Genomic DNA, 13,582 nt, shown 5'->3' with positions numbered 1-13,582 from the left:
TCCATAGCTGTATATTTAATATATTACATTTATAAGAATTTTTAAAGTATTCTTAAAATATTTCAGACAACTGCAGTACCAAAACAATATATTAAATGCATAAAAGCAATTTAAAACATCTAAATTAAATGGGATTGATTATTACTCAAAGGCCCTCAAAAATGATGATTAAAGAGAGCATGTGTTGTCAAGAACACTGGGTATTATACACAACTAATAAATCATAATCAAAAGAATGAAACTGGACCGCTTTCTTACACCATACGTAAAAATGCATTTGAAATGGATTAAAGACCTAAATGTGAGACGTGAAACCATAAAAATCCTAGAAGACAGCACAGGCAAGAATTTCTCTGACATTGGCCATACCAACATTTTTCTAGATATCTTTCCTGAGGCAAGGAAAACAAAAGCAAAAATAAACTACAGTCTACACCAAAATAAAAAGCTTTGGCACAGTGAAGGAGACAATCAACAAAACTAAAAGGCAACCAATGGAATGGGAGAAAATAATTGCAAATGATGTATCTGATAAAGGGTTAGTACCCAAAATATATTTTTTAAAAACTTTCATAACTTACATAACTCAACACCCTCAAAATAAGTAATCCAATTAAAAATAAGCAGAAGACATAAATAGATTTCTCCATGAAATGGAGATGGCTAAGAGACACACGAAAACATGTTCAACATCACTCATCATCAGGAACATGCATATCAAAACTACAATGAGATATCACCTCACACCTGTCAGAATGGCTAAAATAAAGAACACAAACAACAGGTGTTGGAAAGGATGTGAAGAAAAAGAAACACTTGTGCACTGTTATTGGGAATGCAGAGGGGTGCAGCCACTGCAGAAAACAGTATGGAGGTTCCTCATAAAGTTAAAAATAGAAGTACCCTATGACCCAGTAATCACACTACCAGGTATTGACCCCCCAAATACAAAAACACTAAATCAAAGGGATACATGCACCTTATGTTTATAGCAGCATTATTTATAATAGCCAAATCAAGGAAGAAGCTCAAGTGTCCACTGATAGATAAACAGATAAAGAAGATGTGGTATAGATATACAATAGAATATTATTCAATCACAAAAAAGAATGAAATCTTGCCATTTGCAACAACATGGATGGAGCTAGAGAGTATTACGCTAAGTAAAATAAGTCAGAGAAAGACAAATACTATTTGATTCCACTCATAGTGCAACTTAAGAAATAAAACAAATGAGGGGCGCCTGGGTGGCTCAGTGGGTTGGGGCTCTGCCTTCGGCTCGGGTCATGATCTCAGGGTCCTGGGATCAAGCCCCGCATCAGGCTCTCTGCTCAGCAGGGAGCCTGCTTCTTCCTCTCTCTCTGCCTGCTTCTGCCTTTGTGACTCTCTCTCCCTGTCAAATAAATAAATAAAATCTTTAAAAAACAAACAAACAAAAACAAAAACAAAAACCCACACACAACCAAATGAGCAAAGGAAAAAAGAGAGACAAACCGAGAAACAAACCCCTAACTATAGAAAAGAAACAGATGGTTACCAGAAGGGAGATGGATGGGGGGGATGGGTGATGGGGATTAAGAGTACACTTAACATGATGAGCACTGAGTAATGTATGGGATGGCTGAATCATGATACTGTACATCTGAAACTAATATAACACTGTATGTTAACAATACTGTTATTAAATTTAAAAATCTAATAAAAAAGTTAGACTTATAAATGGAATAAGTTTTTGTTTTGTTTTGGTGCAAAATGGTGGTTTTATTAACCACCATTTTATAGGACCCATGGGCAGAAAGAGCTGCTGCCCCAGGGCTGTGAGAGGTGGCTGATTAGATACTTGTGAGCTGGGGGAGGTAAGGAAAAGAGAGGTTTCAAAAGGATTTCCAGATGTTAAAGAAGACTCACAGGATACCCTGGGCCTTGTTGTTGTCAAGTTAAGCTTGGTTTTCCCTCTAGCAAGGCATTAACATTAAGATAGTTGGAAGCTTCCTGGAAGAATGTCAGACATATTCCACCCAGGAGTGGGAATAAGGTTTATAAACTAAATTCAAAAGCTTAAGAACAAGGGTTCTGAGTTTAATAAACTAAATACTTATTTTGATTTCAATTAAAGTAAAATGTTTCTAGCACACAAACATCACCTGAAGGCACAAAATAAATTTATATTTAAAAAAATAAAAGGAAAATGAGAATGTTTCCATAGAAACAAAAGATAGTATTCTTTTTCCAACAGACCTGCACTCTAAGAAAAATTAAAAGATACTCTTAGGCAAAAACTAAGTATCAACTGGAAACTTGGACTACACAAAAGAATGAAGAGTACCAGAAAAGACAACTACATGAGTAAATATTTAAAATTTTCTCATTTTTAATCTTTAAAAAGGATTATTGACCATTTAAAGCAAAAATTAGTGTATTGTGGAATTCATGACAGTAACAGGTCAAACAACAGGAGAGGTGAGATGGAAGTATATTGTTAAAAGATTTGTATTTTACACACGCTATATATATATATTTAATGAAGAGGTGATAAGTTAAATATCATATTGTAACTCAGTACAGCCACTAAAAAAAAGCATAGCTAATAAGCCAATAGGGGAGATAAAGTCCTAAAAAGTAGATAAAGTCCTAAAAAGTACCCCATTAATCTAAAGTGAGACAAGAAATGAGAAAAATATAGCAAAATAGTAGTATGCTCACATCAGGTGTAAGATGGAACGAAGGTGCCAAACAATCAGTAACCAAGATAAATACTGTTTTAATGCAGTATTTTTTAAAATTTTTTAAATTTTTTTTTTATTAGCATATAATGTATTATTTGCCCCAGGGGCATGGGTCTGTGAAATCATCAGGCTTACACATTTCACAGCACTCCCCATAGCACATACCTTTCCCAATGTAATATTTTTAAAAATCTAAATTAATAAACGTACACCAAGGTGAGTCAGTCAGTTGAGCAACCAACTCCTGATTTCAGCTCAGGTCATGATTTCAGGCTCCAGCTCGGCACTCAGCCAGGAGTCTGCTTAATGTTCTCTCTCTCTCCCCTTTTGCTCCTCCCTCTGCTCGTTCTTGCACACACACACTCTCAAATAAATAAATCTTTAAAAAATATAAATTAAGGAAAAATCCATGACAAACAAAATAATTAAATTTCAAATACAGATAAAATTACTGACTTTACCTTTTGCCTTGGGATCTATTATGGTTTGGCATGGCACATCTGTACTAAAATATCTGACATTTTGTTCATCGTGAATGCTAAAGAGTAGGCAATATTGCAAGAAATTACTGAACTCTCACACACACTCACACACATGTATGTGTGCACACAAACACAGACACACACACACCTGCTAAGTACAACATTTACACATATTTCCCCTAAAAAGTTAAGAATTGACTTAACTAGCAGGAATGGGGCAGTAAATCCCACAGAAGCTTACTTTGATCTTTCTGTGCCTCAGCTTCCTTTGACTTCCAGTGAGTCATTTCTTCTTTTGGCTCACATGAAGTCAACACTGCTTCAGGAAACACAACAACTCAGTAAAATAAGAGGATTTGCTCCATGCTTAGTGAGGGTGTCTAACTGGGCCTTTATGCCATAAACCTGAACAGCCAAAAGTCTTTGCATAGATTCTTAATAGGTCCTCCTATACACTTTCTCTCTTAGATGCTAAATACTAGTTTATACTCCTTGCTTTTGACATATAGACACACCTCTTTTTCAAATGCATCTTAAAAATATCATATTGAAATAAAAGTTTCATATAAACATGTTTGATATATAATTAAAACATGTTTATAATTTTACAAAATGGGGTGAACACTGTCAAAACAAGTTCATTTAGGAAATAGGGATGAGACTTCCTTTATAAATATTTTATCACAAATCTCAAAAATTCCACAATTTTGAGAGTAAGAAGAGATGGCAGGAATGGGCAAAGAAAACCATTTAGGAAACCAGTCCAGAAAGGAAGAAAATCAGGACCATATGATACCCTAGAAGCCAAATTAAAAGTGTTTTTTAAATGAGGGAGTAATTCAAATGCTCAGAGGTTGACTCTTCTCATTTTACTGAGACTAACTGACATGTCATTGTATTTATTTAAGATGTATAACACAATGATGACTTTATATAAATAAGTTGACTTTTTTTCTTATGATTTTTTAAAATTTATTCATTTGAGAGAGACAGAGAGAGGAGCAGCAGTGGGGGTAACAGAGGGAGAAGCAGGCTCCCTGCTGAGCAGGGAGCCCAAAGTAGGGGCTGGATCCTAGAATACTGGGATCATGACCTGAACCGAAGGAGACACTTAATCGACTGAGCCACCCAGATGCCCCATAAATTGACTTTTTAAATCATCTTCTTTTCACTAAAGAAATTTTATTTCCATGTGGTTCTTCTTTATTCCTTCTTTTTCTTTGCTAATACATTCTCCTTTCTCGTTTGCTTAATGAGTGTCTGCAGTTTGTTTGAGATATATTAAGGCAGCTGCGTTAAAATTCTTGATGATTCCAACATCTGTTTCTCTTGGTGGTAATATCTATTAATTACCTTTTTTCATTTAGGCTTAGATTTTTGTAAGTATGATGAAAACTTTGGACTATATCCTTGGGATTTTTTATGAAAGCCTCACTGCTATTTAAATTTATTTTATGCCTCTCTGCCTACTTGTGATCTCTGTCAAATAAATTTATTTTAGCAGTCATTGTATCTAGGCACACATGTCCTGGCCCATGTTTGCAGCCATGGCTCCAAAGTCAGTTTAGTTTTCAAAAGCTTTGCAATGCTTTTCTGGCCTATCCCATTATGTGCTACCCAGAAGTAAATCTAAAATCCAGATGGTATTCCAGACCGACATTCAGTTATCAAATATTCTGCTGTGTTGTTTCTGTAAGGCTTCAAGAATAGATTACACAAAGGTCTGCCCAGGATTTTATATACAGGTTTTAAAAATCCCTTTATCCAGCACAGCAGTTCCTCAGATAATTAAATACAGAATTACCATGTTTCAGCAATTCCACTTCTGAGTATATGCCCAAAGGAATTTAAAGAAAGGTCTAGAAAATATATTTGTAGACTCATGTTCACAGCAGCCTTATTCAAAATAACAAGATGTGGAAGCAACCCAAATGTCCATTGGCAAATGAATAGATGAGTAAAACGTGTTATATACACACAATGGAATATTATTCAGCCTGAAAAGGGAAGGCAATCCTGTCACATGCCTTAGTATGATGAAATTTGAGGACATTATGCTAAGTGAAATAAGACAGTCACAAAAAAGACAAATACTGGATGACCCATTCATATGTGGTATCTACAGTAGTCAAAATCATAGAAACAGAAAATGGAATGATGGTTACCAGGGGCTGAGAGAAGGGAGAAAAGAGGAGAGTTGTGTGTGTGTTTTTTTTTAATTCCAATACAGTTAACATACGGTGTAATATTAGTTTCAAGTATACAAAATAGTGATTTGACACTTACGTACAACACCCAGTGCTCATCACAGCAGGTGTGCTCCTTAATCTCCATCACCTCTTCCACCCATCCCTCCACCCACCTCCCCGCTGGTAACCTTGGTCAGTTCTCTATAGCTAAGAATCTGTTTCTTGGTTTGTGTTTTTTCCCATTTGCTCATTTGCTTTTTTTTCCCCCCTCTAAATTCAACATATGAGGAAATCATATGGTGTTTGTCTTTCTCTGACTGACTTACTTCACATAGCATTACACTCTCTAGCTCCATCCATACCGTTGTAAATGGCAAGATTCATTATTTTTTTAAGGCTGAATAATATTTCATTGCATACTTATACCACATCTTCTTTATCCACTCATCTATGTCAATGGATACTCTGGGCTGCTTCCATAAGTTGGCTATTGTAAATAATGCTGCTATAAATACAGGGGTGTACATATCCCTTTGAATTAGTGCATTTTTTATCTTGGGGGCAAATACTCAGTAGTGTAATTACTGGATCATAGGGTAATTCTATTTTTAACTTTTTTAGGAACCTCCGTACTGTTTTCTGCAGTGGCTGTACCCCTCTGCATTCCTACTAACAGGGCGCAAGTGTTTCCTTTTCTTCATATCCTCTCCAACACCTGTTGTTTCTTGTGGTTTTTTTGTTGTTGTTGTTGTTGTTGTTTTTAGCCATTCTGATAGGTATGAGGTGACACTGCAGTTTTGATTTGCATTTTCCTGATGATGAGTGATGTTGAGCATCTTTTAATGTGTCTGTTGGCCATCTGGATGTCTTCTTTGGAGAAATATCTGTTCATGTCCTGTGCCCATTTTTAATTGGGTTATTTGTTTTTTGATGTTGAGTTTTCTGGCATTTTATTGAGGATTTTTACATCTATGTTGATCAGAGATGGCCTGTAGTGTGTCTACAAGTGTTTTTTGTTGTGTCTTTATCTGGTTTTGTTATCAGGATGATACTGTCCTCAAAAAATGAATTTAGAAGGGTTTTTTTTCCTATTTTTTTGAATAGTTTGAGAAGAATAGGTATTAAGTCTTCTTAAAATGTTTCGTAGAATTTACCTGTTTTCGTAGAAGCCATTTGGTCCTGGACTTTAGTTTTTTGAGGAGCTTTTGATTATAGATTCAATCTCTTTAGTAATCAGTCTGTTTAACTGTTCTATTTCTTCCTGTTTCACTTTTGGTAGAATATATGTTTCTAGGAACTTACCAATTTCTTTTCGGTGAACTTATTTGTTGGCACATAGTTTTTCATAATATTCACTTACAACTGTTTTTGTTTCTGTGGTTTATCATTTCTCCTCTTCCATTGGTGATTTTGTTTAAGTCTTTTCCCCTTCACCTTTCTTCTTCCTCCTTCCCCCTCTCTCTTCCTATGAGTCTAGCTAGAGGTACATCAATTTTGTTGATCTTTAAAAAAAAAAAAAAAAAAAACAAACTGCTCCTGGTTTCATTTATCTGTTTTATTGTTTTGGGTTTTTGTTTTTGTTTTTCAGTTTCTGAAAATCATTTATTTCTGCTCCAATCTTTATTATTTCCTTCACTCTGCTGGTTTGGGGTTTTGTTTGTTGTTCTTCTAACTCCTTTGGGTGTAAGGTTAGATTGTTTATTGGAGATTTTTCTTGCTTCTTGAGGTAGGCCTGTATTGCTATAAACTTCTTTCTTAGAACCACTTTTGCTGCATCCCACAGTTTTTTGACCATTGTGTTTTTGTTTTCATTTGTTTTGATGTATTTTTTTGACTTCCTCTTTGATTTCTTGGTTGACCCATTCATTGTTTACTAACATGTTATTTAACCTCCATGGATGTGTTCTTTTCAGCTTTTTTCTTGTGGCTGATTTCTAGTTTCACAGCATTGCAATCAGAAAAGAAACATGGTATGACTTAGATCTCTTTGAAATTGTTGGGGCTTGGGTTGTTTTTTGTTTTGTTTTTTTTTTGGCCTAATATGTGATCTATACTGGAAAATGTTCCATGTGCACTTGAAATGAATGTATATTCTGCTGTTTTATTATGGAATATTTTGAATATATCTGTGAAATCTAGTCCAGTCTGTCATTCAAAGCCATTGTTTCCTTTTGATTTTTTGTTTGGATGACCTATTAGTCGATGTAAGTGGGGGTGTTAAAGTCCCCTACTATTATTGTATTACTATCAATTAGTTTGTGTTTGTTATCAACTGTTTTACATATCTGGGTGATCCCATGTTGGGTACATAAATACCTATAATTGTTATATTATGCTGTTAGATTGTCCCCTTTATTATTATATAGTGTCCTTCTTTGTCTCTAGTTACACTTTTTTTTTAAAGTTTATTTTGCCCGATACATGTAACAAACCATAAGAGACTCTTAATGACAGAGAACAAACTGAGGGTGGGCGATGGGCTAGAGGGATGATGGGTATTGAGGAGGGCACTTGTTATGATGAGCACTGCGTGTTGTATATAAGTGATGAATCACTGAGTACTACTCCAGAAACCAATATTGAACTGTATGTTAACTACTTAAAATTCAAATTTAAAAAAATAATAATTTTAAAAAAGAAACAAATGAACAAAGGAAAAAAAAAAGAGAGAGAAACCAAGAATCAGACTTTTAACAATAGAGAACAAACAGAAGGTTACTAGAGGAGGGTGCTCAGGGAGAAGGGTAAAATAGGTAAAGGGGATTAAGAGTTTACTTAACATCATGAACACTGAGTAATGTACAGAACTTTTTTTTTTTTAGGATTTTATTTATTTGGCAGAGAATGAGAGACAGACAGCAAGAGTATGCATAAGCAGGGGGAGCTGCAGAGGGAGAGGCAGGCTCCCTGCTAATCAGGGAGCCCCTTGTGGGGCTCGATCCCAGGACCCCAGGATCATGACCTGAGCCAAAGGCAGTCGCTTAACTGAGCAAGCCACCTAAGAACCCCTTGAAATTCTGATCACTATACTGTACACCTAAAATTAATATGACACTGTATGTTAATTATGCTAGCATTTAAATAAATTTTAAAAATTTTAAAACATAAAAAAAGTTTATTTTGCCCAATATTACGTATTGCTACTCTGGCTTTCTTTGGACATCCATTTTCATAATGTTTTTCCAGCCCTTCACTTTCAATTTTCAGGTTTCTTTAGATATGAAATGGGTCCTGTGTAGGGAGCATATAGATGGGCTTTTTTTTTTTTTAATCCACTCTGTTACTCTATGTCTTTTGATTGGAGCATTTAGTCCATTTACACTCAAAGTAATTATTGATAGATACGTTTGACTTTTTGTTACTGGTTGTTTTGTAGTTTTTCTCTGATCCTTTTTTCTCTTTCTCTTTTGCATGATTTGCTGGTTTTCTTAGTTATACACTTGGAATCCTTTCTCTTTATTCTTTGCATATCTGTTAGTGGTTTTTAATTTGTGGTTACCATTAGGGTAGCATATAACATCTTTTGCACATAGCAATCTACACTAAGTTGACTGTCACTTAAGTTCAAACATTTTTTACTCTTTTTTTCCCATTTTAAGTATATGGTGTCATATTTTACATCCTTTTATGAATGCCTTGACTGGTTTTTTACAGAAATACTTATTTTTACTGTTCTTGTGTTTCCTACTTTTCATATTCTCACTTATGGTCTTTCCTTTCCATTCAAGGGTCCCCATTAATATTTCTTGTAGGGCTGATTTAGTGGTCATGACCCCCTTTAGTTTTTCTTTGTCTAAGAAATGATCTCTCCTTCTATTCTTAATGACAGCCTTGCTGGAAAGAGTATTCTTGGCTGTTCATTATTCCATTTTGGCACATGGAATATGGCATGGAATCATGCCACTCCCTTCTGGCCTACAAAGTTTTTGATAGACTTACAGGGTTTCTCTTGTATGTAACTGTGTTTTCTCTTGTTGTTTTTGCTATTTTTTTTTATCATTACTTTATGCCATTTTGATTACTATATGTCTTGGTGTGAACCTACTTTGGTTCATTCTGTTGAGGGAATCTCTCTGCCTCCTATTTCCTTCCCCAGTTTAGGGAAGTTTTTAGCTCCTAATTCTTCAAATAAATTTTTGCCCCCTTTTCTCTCTCTTCTTCTTTTGGGAACCCTATAATGTGAATATTATTATGCTTGATGGGGTCACTGAGCTCCCTAAGCCTATTCTCATTTTCATAATTCTTCTTTCCTCATTTGCTGTTTGATTGCTTTCCATTCCTCTGTCTTCCAGTTCATTAAATTGTTCCTCTGCTTCTTTCAGCCTGCTACTTATTTCATCAAGTGTATTTTTATTCATTGTGTTCTTCAATTCTAAATGGTTCTTTTTCTATCTCTGTCTTAAGGGTCTCACTGATGCCTTCCACTCTTTTTTGAAGTCCAGTGAGTATCTTTTTGATTATTACCTTAAATTGTCTCTCAGGCATATTACTTACATTTTAGTTCTCTTCCTGTGATTTTGTCCTATTCTTTCATTTGTGACATATTCCTCTGTCTCCTCATTTTGCCTAGCTCTCTGTGTCTGTGTGTTAGGAAAGCCAGGTATCTCTCTTTTTTTTTTTTTAAGATCTTTTTATTTATTTGAGAGAGAGAGACACAGCGAGAGAGAGAACACAGGCAAGGGGAGTGGGAGAAGGAGCAGGTTCCCCGCTGAGCAGGGAGCCCCATGTGGGGCTTACTCCTGGGACCCTGAGATCATGACCTGAGCCAAAGGCAGACGCTTAATGACTAAGCCACCCAGGCGCCCCTACATCTCATATTCTCGTGCACTTTTAAGTATGTGATTTTTATCCATTTGTTGTTGTTTTTGTATTTTGTAATTCTTGGAAAAAATAAGGTGGAATGTGCTTACTCCATTTCATCTGGAACAGAAGTTCCAGTAGCTGTACTTGATATTTTTATATTTCCCAGGATTCTCTTACCTCTTTTGGTAGTTAACCACATTTTAATACTTATACTTAGTAATTCTTTTTTAAACTTTTTTAAAAAAGATTTTATTTATTTGACAGACAGAGATCAATAGTAGGCAGAGAGGCAGGCAGAGAGAGAGGGGGAAGTAGGCTCCCTGCTGAGCAGAGAGCCCGATGGCAGGGCTCAATCCCAGGACCCTGGGATCATGATCTGAGCCAAAGGCAGAGGCTTTAACCCACTGAGCCACCCAGGCACCCCATACTTAGTAATTCTTGATACTGCATTTTTTCTGTTCAAGTTACTGGTGTGGTATTCATGTCCTGACTGGACTCTGGCTGATAGGCAATTTTTGGTAATGATAAAGCATAGGGTATGACCATGAATGTGAATGGTGCAGGAACAATGAGCAAAGAGACTGAGGGGTTGGAAGGATCACCTACTTTAAAGTTGAAGTCACAGAAGTAACAGGAGAGAGAAAGACGTTACACCAGGACCTCACCAACTGAGCACCTTTACCACATTATGTCATGACCATGAGACATTTCAATAAATGACCCAGGAGCTCTAATAAACTATCCATTTTCAATTCTAAGTCAAACATTCTGCATGAAACAGTTGTTACTGTTGGATACCATCAAGAACTCCACTCAGGGGTCAGGAAATATAGCTCTAATTCTGGATTTATTATGCTCATTCCAGCCTTAGGACTTCAGTAATATATTGTCCTTATTTAAATCTAGGTTCAAAACATATTTCCTCATCTTTGAAATAGAAGGTTCATTTCTCTTTTGTTTCTCCCTTAGAAGGTCTATAAAGGCAGTCTGTATAAACCACATTCTCTAATATACCCATACTACAGATGAAACCTTTCCACGTCCAGCTGCTCTGGTACAAAGATTCTACAGCAAAGCATGTCATTTTGTCCTCACCACTGCCCTGATTCAAGTCTTCTTTTGTTTTCCCTTGGACAATGCTACAGCCAACCACCCATCTCCCTGACAATTCTCTCTCATACATGTCCTGATGAGTTTTTCTAAAACAATGAGGTAATATGTCCTCTACAGTCTACCAAAGCAGCCCATTACACATTTAGGGATCTCTATGATCCAGCCTCAGTGGGTCCTACAGCCATACCTCTTATTCACATAGCCTTCTCCTACCCCCAAAGCATATCACTTAAGGAATCCATACAGGTTAGCTTGCAGACTGTTGCCTCTCCATAGAATACCTTCTTTATTCACCTTTGATTGGTAAAATAATATTTTTTCCTCAAGACAACATAAACACAATTCTGAGGACACCGATCTTTTTCACACAATGGGCAGTGGTCTTTTCCTCCACTGATGATCCTCCACATGATCCCAGGGTCCTGATGTTCTACTGCATTTGACTTATTCTTCTCTGGAAGGAACTCACCACAAATCGTTTTATACTCTGTTTATAAACATGCTGTTTCTCCTTCACTGGCTAGGAACATCTATTAAGCAGGGCTACATCTTTTTTGCCTCTCTCTAGCACCCACAAAAAGGCCTAGAATATAGTAGGTGCCCAGGGAATTTAAAGTAGATTGCTAGAGTAGTGCATGGGGTTAAAATGTCAGCATGGTTTGCAATGAGCACAAATTTGAATTATGTATGGAAACTATATAGTGTGTATATTATTTATGAGACTATGTTTGAGAATGCAGGGGTACAGAAGTGTGGTTTGTAAAGAAGTGGTCTCTGTGTGTGCTCTGTGCATATGTGCCATACAAATACAGGAGAAACTTCCCGGGGCTTGTCCTCTCTACAAGTTGGGTCATACTGGTCATCTTCCATGGCATTGGTCTTATCTCCTCCCCATTTCAGCCCCTGCTTTCCTACCTTAATTGTACATCACTCTCCAGCCCCCAGGCCCCTTGTTCAACAGCTTTCTCAAAGGACATCATGGTATTCTCAGGCCCCAACTGTGGAAGAAAAAAACATCAACTGCTATTCCTCAGAGTCTCTCTCCCTGCCACCATCCCTTTAATGGCTGGGAGGGAGCCCAGTAACAAAGGGCTTTAGGAAGATGAGTTTGGATACCTTGGCTCTTTGGGGGAAAAAAAAAAAAAGCTATTTTTTGAAGAGCCTGCCTATATTCTCCTCTACCCAAACTGATTCTGGGACTCTGCTCATCTGAGGTAATGTGACTGGGCACAGTACAGAAAGATAAGTTAGGTGACTTGGGTTCAAATCCAACCTTTCCAATTAACTCTTCATTCTTGTCATTTCCAGCCAAACCCTTTTCCTTTCCAGGGGTTGCCATGGTTCTGAGGTCCCATTCTCTCATCCACACACCCCATGTATATGCCTACTCAGCCATGCTCAGACCTACCATGGGTGCACCTCTATGTCCAAAGAAGTCTGGCTTGGGTCCCAATTTACCCTCCTCCTGAATGCAGGGAGAATGAATCCCCAATGGAATAACATAGAGACATAAAAGGATAAGGAAAAAAGGCAATCCAATAGCCACCTGTAGAGCTAAAAAAAAGTTGGGAGAGAGAGAAGTGAGAACAAAGCAGAAGTGGAATGGAGAACCATCTCAAGCAACTAACTATCCCAGCAGCTGTCAGTTAATACCCAGTCTATCAGTTTCATTGATTCTATGGACTAGCTCATTTACTATTTCTGTCACGTCCTCACTTATTTTCATTGATTTTTAAAGTATAGGGTTATCCAAATACAAGCATTACTATTAAGAAAAAATCAATGGAACTATAAATTTAAAAGGGAATGAACTGTGAAGGAAGTAGGATGAAGAGAAAATGTTAAGGAATACCTTTGCAGGAGGAAAAGTAGTTTTGTAGGTTCTGAGAAAGCCTGTAAAGATAAGCCTAAAATGCCTGTATTTAAGAAACTGCAAAATAGTGGAAGGAGTACTGGTTGACAAAAATCTTAGTTCAAAGCCATAGTCTACCACTTTCTAGTCGTGTGACTAAGGACATGTTGCTTAACCTCTCTGAGTCTTCATTTTCTTTATTCTGAAAAAAGGAGCTATCTTTCTACTAAAACCTACCTCAGGGAATTGATATATCAACAGTGATGAGTCATAATAGGTCATCGATAAATATTAGGTATTTGCTCGTCTCTTTCTCTCTTTTTTACACACCCACCCAGCAGCCTATCGCAGTATCTGTTATCACTGGTCATTCCCCCAACACTATTTTAGACCTCTGAGAATTTTACCCATTTGCAT

At 36.7% G+C, this 13,582-nt stretch overlaps 1 protein-coding gene across 5 annotated transcripts in view; it reads right to left on the bottom strand.

Annotated features, from left to right (window-relative positions):
- The window catches only part of GDPD4 (glycerophosphodiester phosphodiesterase domain containing 4), a 177,888-nt gene that overhangs the window by 106,087 nt on the left and 58,219 nt on the right, over positions 1 to 13,582 (bottom strand). For all 5 annotated transcript variants that reach the window (XM_032357925.1, XM_032357924.1, XM_032357922.1 and 2 more), the window contains 2 exons: positions 12,722 to 12,867; positions 12,229 to 12,311 (listed from right to left, as the gene is read on the bottom strand). In XM_032357925.1, the coding sequence (XP_032213816.1) occupies positions 12,229 to 12,311; positions 12,722 to 12,867 (229 nt within the window). The remainder of the gene's footprint in view (positions 1 to 12,228; positions 12,312 to 12,721; positions 12,868 to 13,582) is intronic.

This window comes from Mustela erminea, chromosome 9, assembly GCF_009829155.1.
Source record: "Mustela erminea isolate mMusErm1 chromosome 9, mMusErm1.Pri, whole genome shotgun sequence".
NCBI classification, from domain to species: Eukaryota; Metazoa; Chordata; class Mammalia; order Carnivora; family Mustelidae; genus Mustela; species Mustela erminea.
The sequence above is the reverse complement of the archived record's forward strand: the minus strand, read 5'-3'. Positions and strand labels throughout refer to the sequence as shown.